The 13,629-nt window shown below is 52.2% G+C and overlaps 1 protein-coding gene across 7 annotated transcripts in view; it reads right to left on the reverse strand.

Annotated features, from left to right (window-relative positions):
• Positions 1-13,629, reverse strand: part of LOC117238016 (dachshund homolog 2) — a 143,952-nt gene that overhangs the window by 64,940 nt on the left and 65,383 nt on the right. For 6 of the 7 annotated variants that reach the window (XM_033502522.1, XM_033502521.1, XM_033502519.1 and 3 more), the window contains exons 3-4: positions 12,232-12,460; positions 10,158-10,220 (exon numbers count right to left, since the gene is read on the reverse strand). In XM_033502522.1, coding sequence (XP_033358413.1) covers positions 10,158-10,220; positions 12,232-12,460 — 292 coding nt within the window. The remainder of the gene's footprint in view (positions 1-10,157; positions 10,221-12,231; positions 12,461-13,629) is intronic. The other variant, XM_033502517.1, reaches the window with a different exon arrangement.

The raw sequence follows: 13,629 nt of genomic DNA on the forward strand, positions 1-13,629 counted from the left end.
GCGCATCCGCCGGATGGTTGTCATCGACGGCGCACAAACGCGCGTGCAACGCGATCGCGAACGTGCGCGCACCTGACCCGAGATTAAACGTTTCGAGGGATACGAAATGAAATATTTAGCGATCCTGGGGGTTCAAACGGGGCCCGCCACCCCCTCGAAACGCCTGATTCCCTTTGTCGGCGACCTGTTAGCCATCGAATCGAGTTGGAATGCGCTAACCCCTTGTCGCCGCGCGACACGCGTCTCCTCGTGCCTTTCCTCGTCCTTCCTCTTCCTCTCGACGATGACGATCGTGTATACACACGCATCACCTGGTCGATCGAGTTTTCCCTGGTTACAATTTCGATCGATAGCATGTGGCAAGACGACGGCAGAAAGCGGAGACGGAGCGTGAGAGGAAGGAAAAGAAACAGCGAGCAGAAAAGTACGAGTCACCGAGGGGGGGTGAAAGCATGCGGATTAAGTCGTGTGAAAATTCACGATAGACGGCGGTAGTTAGATCGATCGGGTGAGTGTTTCAGCCGGGAAACGGCTGGAGGACGTTGAATGGACCGGATTGAAACGTCGACGCGGTGAATAGCGGTTTCAAAGAAATACATTAGCGCAATGTGAAGGGTTACTTGAAAAATAAACTGGAGGAACGAAGCAACCGGGACCGCTTATCCCGAGCACCGGGTGCTCGATCATTCTTTCAGTACGCGAACGTCGTTCCTATCGAGAAAACGAAATTTCTCGTTTCAAACTCGTCGAAAAGGCATAGAAAATCACTCGTTTGCCTGGGAACCTGATAATTCGATGGTAGAAACGATGATGATCGAACGATCAACTTTTTCCAATTAAATTCATGGACGAGTTGGAAATACGGTTCGTACGAACTGTAAATCACAGGAGAAAATCGCGGGAAAAGGTTGCACCGAAACAGGCGGAGAGCTGGCTCGGTCAAGTAATGGTCAAAGCAGGTGTATTATTCGAGCGAATGGTTTACGAGAATTTTATTGTAGGCCCCCGGTGTTCAGCGGTCGTATTTAAGGTTTTATCCCGCCGCCTCCGTTTCGTCTCTCGCGCGCCCCCTATTTCTCGCTCGGTGAACGCCGGGAAAGGGTTAGGATTTTATTTTTCAACCGCGTAAAAGGGCTGAAGGAGAAGGGGCCCACGTTTCATAAAAGTCGTCTGGCACATTCGTTGCCGTAGATTATTGCCGAGACCGCGAGCCGACATCGACGCCCCGGACGTATTATTTTATTTATTATTTCACTTTAAGACGCGTCTTCCTTCGTCCAAGGATTAAAGCGGGCTCGCATAAAGAACCGGGAAGCCTCGTTTCGCGTCACCTCCGTGCGCCACCATACAACCGGTCAGTATAGTATCGGTTTATTTCCCTTCGAGCCGCGCCGCTCCCACACGCTCGCTTTTAATTAAACTTTCAGCGGAACGCGGCTTGTCTAACCGTCTAGCAGCACAGCCGACTGTTTGCATCCTCTCAAAGTTCAACCGATGTTCCAAATTGAAAAGAAATATTTTTCAATCTACGCTGAACATCGTTGCATCTTAACTCGCGCGAGATCGGTGACGCAGCCTGGAATATTCCACAATCGTCGGGACCATCGACTTCTCGAAATAGAAATTACGATCGCAGAAATTACTCGGTCACTGAGAATTGTTTTCTCAAAGTATATACGCGTGTCGAATATATTAAGGTCAAACATGAAACAAGTGGAAGAAGATTGGAATTTACAGATTGGCCGCGTAGAGTTTGGAATAAATCGCGCTCTCGGGGAAAAGAAGCGGCCGTGTGACGGGTGTCAGGAAAATTAAGGTCGGGAATCGCGTAACATCTCCGGGGTGGAAAAAGCAAGGGATACAAGGGTGGGGGTAGCAGCTGCGACATCGCGAAATTACGAGGTGGCGTTGGAAGTAGTCGCTCCTTAGAGGAACCGTTGACAAATGACGGAGGCAACTTTTATTATTTTAGATGTCGGCCCATCAGAGACGCCCGCGCTTCGTGTTACGACTCCGCAAGCCGACCGAGATGTGTTTTACATACATTTCGCAACAGCCTCCGGGAACCGACTACAACACCCCTTGACAAATGGGCCGGGGTTTTATTAGACCAACTTTTTAAGCTACTCCCCTGGCGAAGACGCGGAGCTCGCCGAAATAAAGATAAACTTTGCCCGCGTAGCCGTAGCTCGTTACTTGCCATTCCGGCGTCGATCTCCTACGTGCTTGCTTATTTACTCGGTTTCGCGTTAAACGATACTAGAGATTCTGGTACAATGCCAGCGAACTATCGCGCGGGTTCATTTGGTTGCGGAAGCTTGCGAAAATATACACGCCATTGGAACATTCTACTTCAGCCAATGAAGCAAAGATCGGAATAGTCGGATAGTTGTTGCGACACGAGTCTATAAATCCTTGCACGATCAAAGAAACGTATGGAAACGCGAGCGATTCCGGTCGCCTTTCGATGGAAAAAGGTAGGAGGCGTTCAGGAAATGGATGGTCGCGTCGCGATCGACCATCATCGTTTGGCGTGGACTCGAATTTCCGTGAGCGGAGCGTAACACCGTGGGCGAGAGAAAAAAGTCGAACGCACGTTTCGCTCGAGAACATATTTACGCGGCCGATGACAAATGGTTTTTAGCGGCGCGGTGGGTGGATAGGAGAAGTTCGGGACACCCGCTGCACTCCCGGAGGGGTCGTCGGAGCGCGAGGGAAAACGAGCGGGCGGAGGAGTCAGTGGCGGCGGCGGTGGAGGTGGCGGCGGGGGGAGGGAAGGAAAGTGGTTCGCAGATGCGCCGTGACTGATGGTCCCTACTTCCAGATGTACTATATACCGCGGTACTTTTATCGGCGCTTGTTTGTTCAGCGAGTTTCGAAATACCAGTGGCAGCGGCGTGCCGTCGCCCTGGATCACGGATAGCGGCGAGAGAACGCGCCACCAGAGAAACCTATATAGAAACCGGCTGGAGAAAAAGAGAAAGAGAACCGTAGACGGTATGGAAAGAGGCGAAGGTGGAAGGAAAACGAAGCGAGCGACTGCGATTATCGTCGACGGCCAGAAGAAAAAAATGATCGTTGTATCAACGGCGATACACACGTGTATTTACGTGTCGCGTCCGCGACGTTAAGGCTTTCGTCGTGCGCGATGATGGACGTCTATCACGTGAGACAACGTTTCCCCGCCGCCGCATCGTTCGTCACGGTTCCCCTTTTAGTCTTGCTGCTGTTTTTGTCCACCCATGAAATTCCTCGTGGCCGTACGACCAAATAGCAGTCGTGTTTCTCTTCCTCTTTGTCTAGCCGAGAGAAAATCGGAAAACCACGAAACTGGTCGGTGGAAGAAGGGTGAACGGAAGGGTTTTTCACGGAGGGGTAGAAAGTGGATCGGCGGATTTCGGGCGATCAATTAATAAGAGGAGGATCGGCCACTTTTCATCCGGGGGAACAGCGCGCCCACGCGTTCCTATGTAAATTGAAGAGGTTACACGGTTTTACATATTTCAACAGATTCGCGGCGGCGCGGAGGCAGGCGGCCGACGCGGCAGGGAAGACGCGGGAAAAGTGGAGAGGGAGGTGATGGAGAAGGGGCCCGGTAGCCACTCGAAAACCGCGGGCGAAGCGTTTTGTCGAGTGTTTTATGGAAAGCTTTAGAATTGTAGATTTTCTCTCTCTCCGCTGGCAGCGCAACCGCTGGATTTATGATAGCCGCCGCGAAAACCTACGACCCTGCCCGCTGCTACTTTCAGCGCATCCTCGATAATATAAAAGGATATTATTTAAATTCTTGAAAATTCCACGAGTGTTCGCGCCACCGACGATCACGGACCGAGCGGCTGACTCGCGATTGTTTTCGCCAGCCCACACTTTTTCCACCTACTTCCGCATAATTCGCGTCAGAAACAGTTTAGACCGATGATCAATGGACGCACACAGCAATGGACGTTCGGTCCTTCTCGAGGGACGAGGGCCACCGCCTGTATGTCGTTTGCTATTGGATTTCAATTGGGAAACGATTACCCTCCTCGAGTGACCGTTTTCGGCTCGTTTGTCACCGACGTTTCCGCGCCTCTTTTCCTCGTCGTTCCTCGTCCGAGTATTATCGAATTTGGTAGCCGATTCGTCGATGCGTCCAACGACCGTTACGAATAATCGTCCGCAGCGTAGAAGCTTCCTTGCCGCGACATGATTGAATTTTCGATCGTTCCCTAACCTTTAAAACCCCGCTGGTACATGGCTATCACCGCGAGGGTCGCGTATTTGTCCAAGGCTAACCTTGCCAGGGCAAGCGCACCCTTCGACGCGCGCACCGCGCGCTACTGCGCGTCTGGACAAGGCAAAAGGTAAGCCACTAGCCGCGTATACGCGTGGAAACCGCCGTCCGAACGCACACTGCAAATATTAGTTCATTACCAAAAGTGGCGGCGAAACCGTGCCTGCGAACGGTAGTGCCGCGGAACCGCAGGAACGTTCGTCCGCGGTTTATTTAATGACACCCTTCCACTGCTTTTCAATTAACCTCCCCACCGCCTCTTCTCCTCGCTTCCCCCACCCATCGAGCAACTCTTTCCCTGTGGTTCGCTTACTTCTTCCCAACTTCCAACTTTCAAGGGCCACTAGCCCTTTCGCCTCGAGGTTTTCGATTTTCCGATCTCTCTCTCTCTCTCTCTCTCCCTCTCTCTGTCTCTCTCTCTCTGTCTCTGTCTCTATCTCGCGACGAATTTTGAGCGGAAGTTGGTGGCAAACTCGCATGCCAGTCGACCGTAAATAAGAGAGCAGTTCCACACGCGGAAGGCTAAGCACTGCGTGCGGGCTGTCTGTTGTGCGTGCGTGTGTAAAGGCAACGGAGAAGCCCCGCGACGTAATATACTAGCGTGCGCGCACAGCCGAAGGGAGACCATTTAATAACAATATATCTTGGTCGTCGCGAAGGTACACGAGAATCGCGCGGAAATAAGGACAAAGAAGGGAGCGAACATGGGAGGAAAGATATTTTATCATTAGAATCGGTATTCCCCCGAATCAGCGCTGCCTTTCGCTCTGCGCTTTCGGCCTGCTCTTTGTCTACGACGAGCTATGTCGTGTTCATCGTAATGCGCGAAAAAATATACGAAAAAAGGACGTCGAAGCGGACGTAACGAGGCGACTCGGTCTCCGATCGATGAGACAAATTAAACGAAGAGACTCGCAGCTCGTTAGTCACGACGTTCGATACTTCCACGAAGATCGCGCGCGTTCCCGAACGAAGACCCGAGAAAATGAGCGAACGGGCCCGCCTTTAACGAGATCGCCGGGGCCAGAAAAAGATCGGACGACGACGACCGAACGAAGCGAAAAGCAGGAAAGGGAAACAAGATGGTTGACAATTTCACGGTACATTGGCGGGCTGTGGGTGGATCCCGGTCGTCGCGACTAATTATGTTTTTAATTAATCATCGCGTTTCGTCGCAGCCAAAGTTTACTCGGCTACGCTCGTTACCGCACGGCGGCCTAATATGTAACGCGTCGCTTCTAGGAGTCATCGCGACGAAGTTCACGCCCCCTGCAAGTCGATATGGTCGACCGCCTTCTTCCTCGTTATCTTCCGTCGACTCGACGACGGCTATCGAAATAATCCTGGCAAAGGGGGTGGTTCGCGGAGTAAATGACCCGGAAACGGTCGGGGAGCGACGTCGTTCCTAAAAATACGGCAGCGAAAATTTCGAGGCGAGCATAAAGAGCGCGACGTCGTTAATGGCGCGGCATTAATTATCGTTCAAACGATAATTATCGCGGCTTCTGATGAAATTGCGCCCGGTGGAGCCGCGCCGCCGGCCGTAAGTAATTCGTTGTCGAGTTAATAAAATGAATGTCTCAAAGACGCTCGTTCACGAGGTGACGACTCATTTCTGCGATCTGCAGACGGCACCCTGTCGCGAGTCGACGAGTCGCGTTCTCGCCCGTGCGAGCTTTATGAGTCGAGAGACTTTACGAGGTCTCCTCGCCCGTTGTCGTCCTTCTTTCGATCCACCTCGACGTCCCCTTCCGTCGCGGGAGACAGAGGAGAACAGATATACCCGAGAGAATGATTCATCCGGATCGGCGCGCGACAGGCAAGGACCAATTTATTCGGTGGTCGGACACCGGACCAGAGCCAAGAGCCGACCGCCGAGATCGTGGCCGTATCGTTTCGTAAGAGGGTCGTTAGAAGGGTCCATTTTCGGGTCAGGATGTTTGGCACGAGCGGCCGATTCGAGGAACGAATCGACGCGCTTGTCGAGCCGGCTGTCGCGTTCCACATACGATTATCCGCCTAGACTGTAGACGATCGTCCTCTTTTACCTCGCGGGACTATCACGCGAACGTGAAAGAGATCCGACATTCCTCGAACACGCGAACGAGTAACCGATTCGATTTGTTGGATCCCCACCCACGCTAAACTGGATCTGTAAATCACGTGGGTGCTATTATTGGACTGCCTGCGGAGACGAGCCGTGGAAACATTCGCGAACACGGAGAAGATAGGTTTAACGATCGCGTTGATACCAGTGGAGATGAAAGACAAAAGAAACGCCGTAACTAATACTCGGAGCGATCGACGGCTAACCCGTTATTATTAATTTCGTCGTAGCATTCGGTCGAATCGAAAGCTACGTAGCTAAAAAAGGAGGATCTCGAGAGGGAACGAAGGAAGGTGAACGTTCGGACGAGAGAGAGAGAGCGTAATTAGCCTATCCCCTGATTGCAAGCCGCTGACAAGCCGACGCCTAGAGCCGCTTGTGACGGTATTAATCATAATGCGCGTATTTGCACGCGGGACGCCGCTCAGATGCGCGCGCGTGCGTGTCGACGCGCTGACAGTTCGTTTGAACGCAATTAACGCGCCGCTTGATAGTTGTCGGCTCCGAGCTCGCTATCGCGGCGAACGATCGTCGAATCGAATTAACCGTTTCGTCGCGCCGCTCCGCTCTCGCGAAACGGTCCACTGCGCCACGGTTCGGGAGGGAAGCCTGGCACTCGAGAGTTCTTCACGCTTCTTTTTAATCCTCTCTTGCCCCCTTTGCGTCGTCGCAATTCGCGAACGAGGGGTGCATCACGGGAAGGACGGCAAAGGGAACGCGATCCTCTTCGACTTAAAGCGGAGATGTCGACGCGTTTTCGCGCAAAGTTTCTCTTTACCCTGAGATTAGACATATTAGGTCGTCCGAAACGTTTCTCTCGTTTTATAAGAAAATAATGGATGCACAACATATTCCGTTTTATATTATTTTATAGAATTACGTATGATCCACTTTGTTCTATCAAAATAAAGATCACAACGTTCGACAGATTAGGTTTCATGTTTGTATAAAGATGCGTCGTTGTAAAAGACGTGCCTGTAAAAGATAGACACTTTTCGGACAATCTAATATTACAATGGAAAGAAATTGCTACCTTATTCGTTATTAGACTGCGGATACTTATGCAAATTCAGATTCCTACGAATACAACTAAAGGAATTTGTTTCATGCTCCAAATACTTTGAATATTTGTACGTTCTTGCGTATTATGTGCGTTCTATACATTCTTGCATAATTAAAGATTTCACAAGTGCACAAACATCCGCAGTCTAGTCATTAATAACGTCTCTCAGTATGTAGAACATTCGTGTTTTCCTCTCGAATCGTTCTTCGCTACATTTTTTCTCAATCATGGAGAGGTAGGAATAATCGAATAGGATTCCAAGTTTCTCGTGATAGGAGGTAGGAGTGAAATACGCGCGAAGATGGATCGAAAACGACGCTCGTAACGACGGGGCTCAACTTTATGAATATTATTTTCCAGCAGATGTCCCCGACGATAGAAGCTCGTCGACGTTGTCGTCGTTGTCGTCGTCGTAATTAATGACATCTCCGAGGGTGTCGTTGGCGAATTCGCCGAAAGAGGAGAAAGACCGAAGGAGGCAGAGAATATCAGAGGTAAGTTTGGCCGGGCGGGTCGACGATAAGGAAGCGGGCAAAACCGGCGTAGCTGGATGGCGAACGACAATACGCGAGAATTATCCCGGAATGACGAGGTAGTTTTAAAGGCAGGAAGCCGACATTAGCGCATTGATACCGCGCCTTCTGCCATCGGCCGGACCATTAATATTACTTAGTTTACGGACAGAGTTCGCAGCGGGGTGAATGGATCCGTCGTTTCGCTCGTTTCCGCGATTCCATTTGGTTCCGTTCTCACCCTCTCCAAGTTTTAACGTTTCGAAGGCACGAAACATCGTCCGTAACGGAGACTGGAAAAACCAGCGGATCTGCGAGAGCTATCCGACTTTTCCGAGGGCTGCGATTTCTGGCTTATGAGATTTAATTGCTCGAACTGGCGGAAAGACAAACGAGCCGGCCAACTTCAGTGGCGGAATTCGGGTTTCCGATGTCACGGGCCTCGGCCGGATTAGCGACAACAAATCATCGAGATTAAAATGGAAACAGGGTGTGGTGGAAAAGAAGACGGAAAGAGAGAAACTACGGTAACTTGGAAACAAAGGCAAAAGAGAGATGGAGAAGACGAGAGGGAATCCGACAGGGAGAACCAGATTTCGGTAGGCGTGAGCTCCGTGTGCTTGTAAAATCAAAAGGACAAACAATTAATAACCCCGGTACCGACGATTAATCAGAATTTAACTCTCAGTTAAATACTCGGTTGGCATCGGGGGTGGAGGCGAGACGAGGCGATCGGAGTGCGTAGCCAGCCATGCTCGGAAGGGATACGGCCGAGGGTATGGTGCACGCAGGATAAACAAAGGTTTACATCAGTGTCAGTCGCAACAAGTCCGAATTCGTCTAGGGTTCTCGGCATGAATATTCACGGTGCTCGCTCGTCCGTCCCTTCCAGTCTTCGTACCCGCCAATTCGACCCCCTATTTCCCGTCCTCTGCGCCACCCTCTTCTACCTCATCCTCCTTCTCCTCCTCCTCCTCCTCCCTCCGTACCGTTCTGTATCGCTCCGCACGGGTCCGCGACCATTTGCCACCCCCTACGATATCCATCGAACGGCTAGCAGTCAAAGGCTGAAATCACAATACGCGTTTGTCCGGTTGACGAAGTCGACTGGACCGGGAGCCGCTAAAGCAAATAGAACGAGACGGCTGGCTGGATAGAGAAACAGCAAAAGAGGGAAAAGCGAGAGGGGTTTGATCGCGGAGGTGACGCGTGCGAGGGGCCGAGGGGTGCAAAGGGAGCCGCGGAGAGAAGCGAGCCAATGGTCATTGCCTTTGAATTGGAAATTACGTTTTGGCCGGTCAAGTGTCGATTTTCACCCCCGTATTAACAGTTCGACCCTGGAGTTCGCACCTTCCTTCTCCTGCCTTCCTTTCTCTCCGCCTGGATCAGCCGACGACATAGTAGACCAGCAAACAGACAAAGGAACTTGGGTGTCTCGCGAAGGCAGCCAACCACCAGACGCAGGGGCTGAAAGTTTCAGTTTGTAACCCGCGGAACGGGAGAGAGCCGCTTTCACGCGGCTAAAGCTCCCTCGGTGGTGTAAAAGGAACGAGGCTGTTGGGCGACGCGGGACGCGCAAGTATTTCGCACAGCCAGTCGAATGATTTAATCCCCGAATGATGGACGGGCACGTCGCGACGATGATCTGCGTGCCGTGAAGTGACAAGTGGTTAGGATCACGGGGAAACCTCGGTGGCGGATGACGGTGGCTGATGGCGCGCGATGGTCGATGCGCGCGGTGCGGTGTGGCGGATACCGAGGGTGGTCGCCGGTGGTCGACGTTGGTGTCGTATCGGTGACGGGACCGGGCTGCCGGCGGATGGATTTGAGGACGGTGGGAAGGAGGGTGCGGACGCTCGCACCGTACAAATCATGCGGGCATTACAGCGTCACGCCTGGACTCAACCTGTCGCGCGACCGGAAACTCGATGCCGACGGTAATGCTGATTTATCGGACGCGAAACGGTCGCGTGTTGCACCGGCCTACGTTTCCCGCGTCTCGCGGCTCATTTTTCTCGACTCGTTGCGAAACCGACGCAGGATATCGAGACACGGATGACTGGCCGAATTACCCATGGCGCGAAACGTAATCGAGTCTTCCATACATTGTCCACGTTTTTTATCCTCTTTCTTTCATTCTTTACTTTTCTGTTTCTTTTTTCCTCTCTTTTTTTTTTAGGTGCGGATTCAAAATTCTCCTACCTTTCGAGATGTTTGACAATATCTTCGTAGGCAGCTCGGCAGTTTTCCCAAACCGTTCCGGACCTGTGGATCACAAAAAAAAGCGACACTTGAGATACGACGGTGGAACGCAAAACAGGAGAAAGACCGAAGCGTCGCGAGAAAGAAAAATAACGTGGAAACGCGCGTCACCGGCGTTTCACGAACGATGGGGAAACGAAGGGGCGCGAGTTGATAAACGAATCGGTTAATTATAAGCCTGCCACGGGATATCCTCGAGGAAAGTGGATCCGCGGAGTTGATTAAGAGTCCTCCTTGTGCCGTCTCGTCTTTCGTTTGTCCTTTGATTCGATCGTGCCTGTCCTACGCTCGAAACGAAGACGCTTTGAAGTCGTTGATTAAAAAAGACGTCGCATCGTCCCTAGAACTCGGTTCCGAGATTCTCCTAATTTACCCGGTGTATCGACCACTGAAAATACTTTCAAGGATCGCCGAGGATCCCGGCGAAACTGAGCGAAGAAAAAGAGAAGGAAATCGAAGAACGAACCGGTGGCAAAGTAAGATCGAACTGTTGAAGGAAAGACGTGGAAACCGTGGCGCGATCGTCTGGGTCGGAAGTAAGTTGCCGTCGCAGAAGGCGGCCTAGGGCTCGCGTAAACCGGTCGAGTAGGTCGTCGTGGCGAGCAGGAAGGGCTCGGGGCTGAATTAGAGGGTGGCGATAGAGGGCAACGGTGCGCTGACGGCGCGGTACGCCAGGATGGGGTTGCGTTGAATTAATCATATTCCGGTGTTTGTCGTGCCGCCCCCAGACGTAATCCGTCTTACCTCCCGATCTCTCTCGCTCCTCTGCCACGATAGATTTGCATTTTAATTAAAAGCAAAGCGCTGAAATCATAATGCGAAACGTGCGGCGCCGCCTTCGTCGCGTCATTATACACGTAGGCGCGTAGCGTCGGAAGGACACGCTTTACTCTAGCCGACACTGGCCGCCCCTCCACTCAAGACGAATCCACGCGATTCCTTTCCTTCCACGCTTCGAACCTTTTCGTTCTATCGGGCCGAAAGTACATCTCGAATCACCGTGAATCTAACCAAGGAACCCGGATGAAAGACGAAGAAGCAGACTGAACCGACCGACTAATGGCGAATAGGACGAAGCTAATTACGGCTGGCGGGTGTAATCGAAAATTAAGGCGAGTCTCCGTATCCTCAAAACTGGCTGGGACGGGGTTTCGTGAGAAGAGCAGAGAACAGGGAACACCACCAGCCGCATCTATTAGAAACACGTTAACAAATGCTTAGATTAGCTCAGAGACTACGCTCCCTCTGCAAGGAAGATCTTCCTTCGATAGACTGCGTCTCAACGCGCCTTCGTTTCTCCCTATTCGTGGCTCCCGCGCGAGAACGACTAAACGGGCACGCGTAATCCGTGATATACGTCTCGAGACTGCAACGCCTCGAGGATTTACCGGTTCCCTCTCCTCGATCAGGGCAACCGGTCGACCTCGTGCTCCTGAACGAAATACGACGCAACGAACGAGTTTATGGAATTCCACATGAACTGGCGAAATTTTGGCTACAACCGTTGGTCATCGACGGGTACGACGAGGTCGAGTTAGGTCAGGCGGGAATGATAGAAGGGTGACTCGGTTGAGGTCGCGAGCGTAACGCGAGCCGAGTAAACGACCTAGAAGGAACGCGACGCACCCAAGGAAACGGACTTCGCCACCGAGAGACGGAGGAGGTGAAAGAGGGAAGGAAAGATCAAGCAGTGTCGAGACCCCTCGGATTTCCACGGCTTCGCCGTCTCTTCAAATCCTCTTAAAGTTGTATTCTTTTGGCCTCGCTGGCCCTTCGTTACAACTACACCGAGACAAGATGAACGCGCCGATCCGTACGAACGCTTGTCGAACCTCCGAAAAAGTAGCCTATCGCTTCGTACGAGATCCCAGCTATGTACTTCGTTTTCGATCATTTTTCTAACTTGGTACCATCGTCTCTGTATCTTCGTTCCCAGACGCGTTGAACCGTTCGACCGTATGGTCCCACAATTTGGACCCCACGGATTTTAAGGATACGTCTTGTAAAGGCTTACCTCGCGAGCGCCTCCATGTTCGACATGTTGGGGTTGACTTTGAGGCCCTGCTCGGCGCGCGCCTGTGCCTGTGCCTGCAGGTGATGCGGCAGACTAGCCGGCGACAGAATGGCGGTGTGTCCTGCACCTGGATGTCCACCCAGTTGCATGAATTGCATGTGACTGAGATGCGTGGGTGGGTGATTGTAGCCGTTCGCCAGCAGCGGCGACTTTTCCATCCTCGGCACGTCTGGAAGAAGAAGCGAGCAAACCCCGTTAGTCAGAGGACTATAGGTGGCAGGAGAGGAGCATACGAAACAAGGGACGGGTGATGTCCGCCGATATTCCCGCAAATACCGTGTGTATATTTGCCAAAGGATCTAGGGGATGCGTTTCAGGATTTCCAAACGGACCGTATATCTTCGTCAACCGGCACGCGTCACGATCTCGCTTAGGGGACGATCGCGTCAACCACATCGTAACGTATCGTGAGCAAATTTCTGCCGTTGATAGAGCCGGTCGATTCACGGGGCGTGAAGCAACGGCGACTTTGTACGAACATTCGAGACCCGACGATTATCGAGAGGCCCACTTTTGGGATTCCAGTCGTGCAAAGATGACGTCGAAGATGATGCTATTGCGAGACCGAGATCGTGATGGCCGGTGGAGAAGGGGGAGGCGGAAGGAGGGCACAACAGCGAGGTATACGGTGCAACGGAAGGCGAAACCGAGAGGGAAAGAAGGAGACGGAGCGGCGGCCAGGCAGAAAGGGGAGAAGGAGGTGACCTCGGTGGAAGGGGTAGAAAATGAGCGGTGCCTATTCATTACAAATTATCTAAATGGCAGTGATTTCGGCGGACCGGCTGGCCGTTTGACGAGTAAGTGGCGGGTTCGCTAGACAGTGACTGTCGATCCCGCGAACGGCCGGCCGGTTCGCGACTGCCAGCGAAACAACGCCACGGATCGTTTGACAACCACTGTGGGACCCGGCCCATGACCGGCCCTAAAATTGGACTTATTACAACTTATAGAGCGCGATTTGAACGCTCCGCTCAATAACATACATTATCCCCAATCCATATGATTTAATGAAATCCCTCTAAACTCTCCACTTAGCCTCAGTACCTTCTCGCGCAGTACCCTTCTTTTTATTTTCCCTCCTCCGTGTGTACGCGCTCTCTCGTAGATTGCTACGTGTGTACCAATAGAGAGCGAAAGAAACCGAGCGACGTCACGGGATAAGAAAGACGGAGAGGTAGCTGCGTGGATATGAGCGGGCAGAAAGCGAGAGAACGATCGAAAGGGAGAACGAGAGGGAGGAGAGAGAAAAAGGGTCGGGGGCTGGCTGGCGAGGGGATGCGCGCGGCAGAGAGGGGCTGAAGGGTCGTGAACGAAGGGAACAGTTGGAGGGAGTAAGAA

This window comes from Bombus vosnesenskii, unplaced genomic scaffold (genome assembly GCF_011952255.1).
Source record: "Bombus vosnesenskii isolate JDL3184/JDL3185 unplaced genomic scaffold, Bvos_JDL3184-5_v1.1 scf7180000013431, whole genome shotgun sequence".
Classification (NCBI taxonomy): domain Eukaryota; kingdom Metazoa; phylum Arthropoda; class Insecta; order Hymenoptera; family Apidae; genus Bombus; species Bombus vosnesenskii.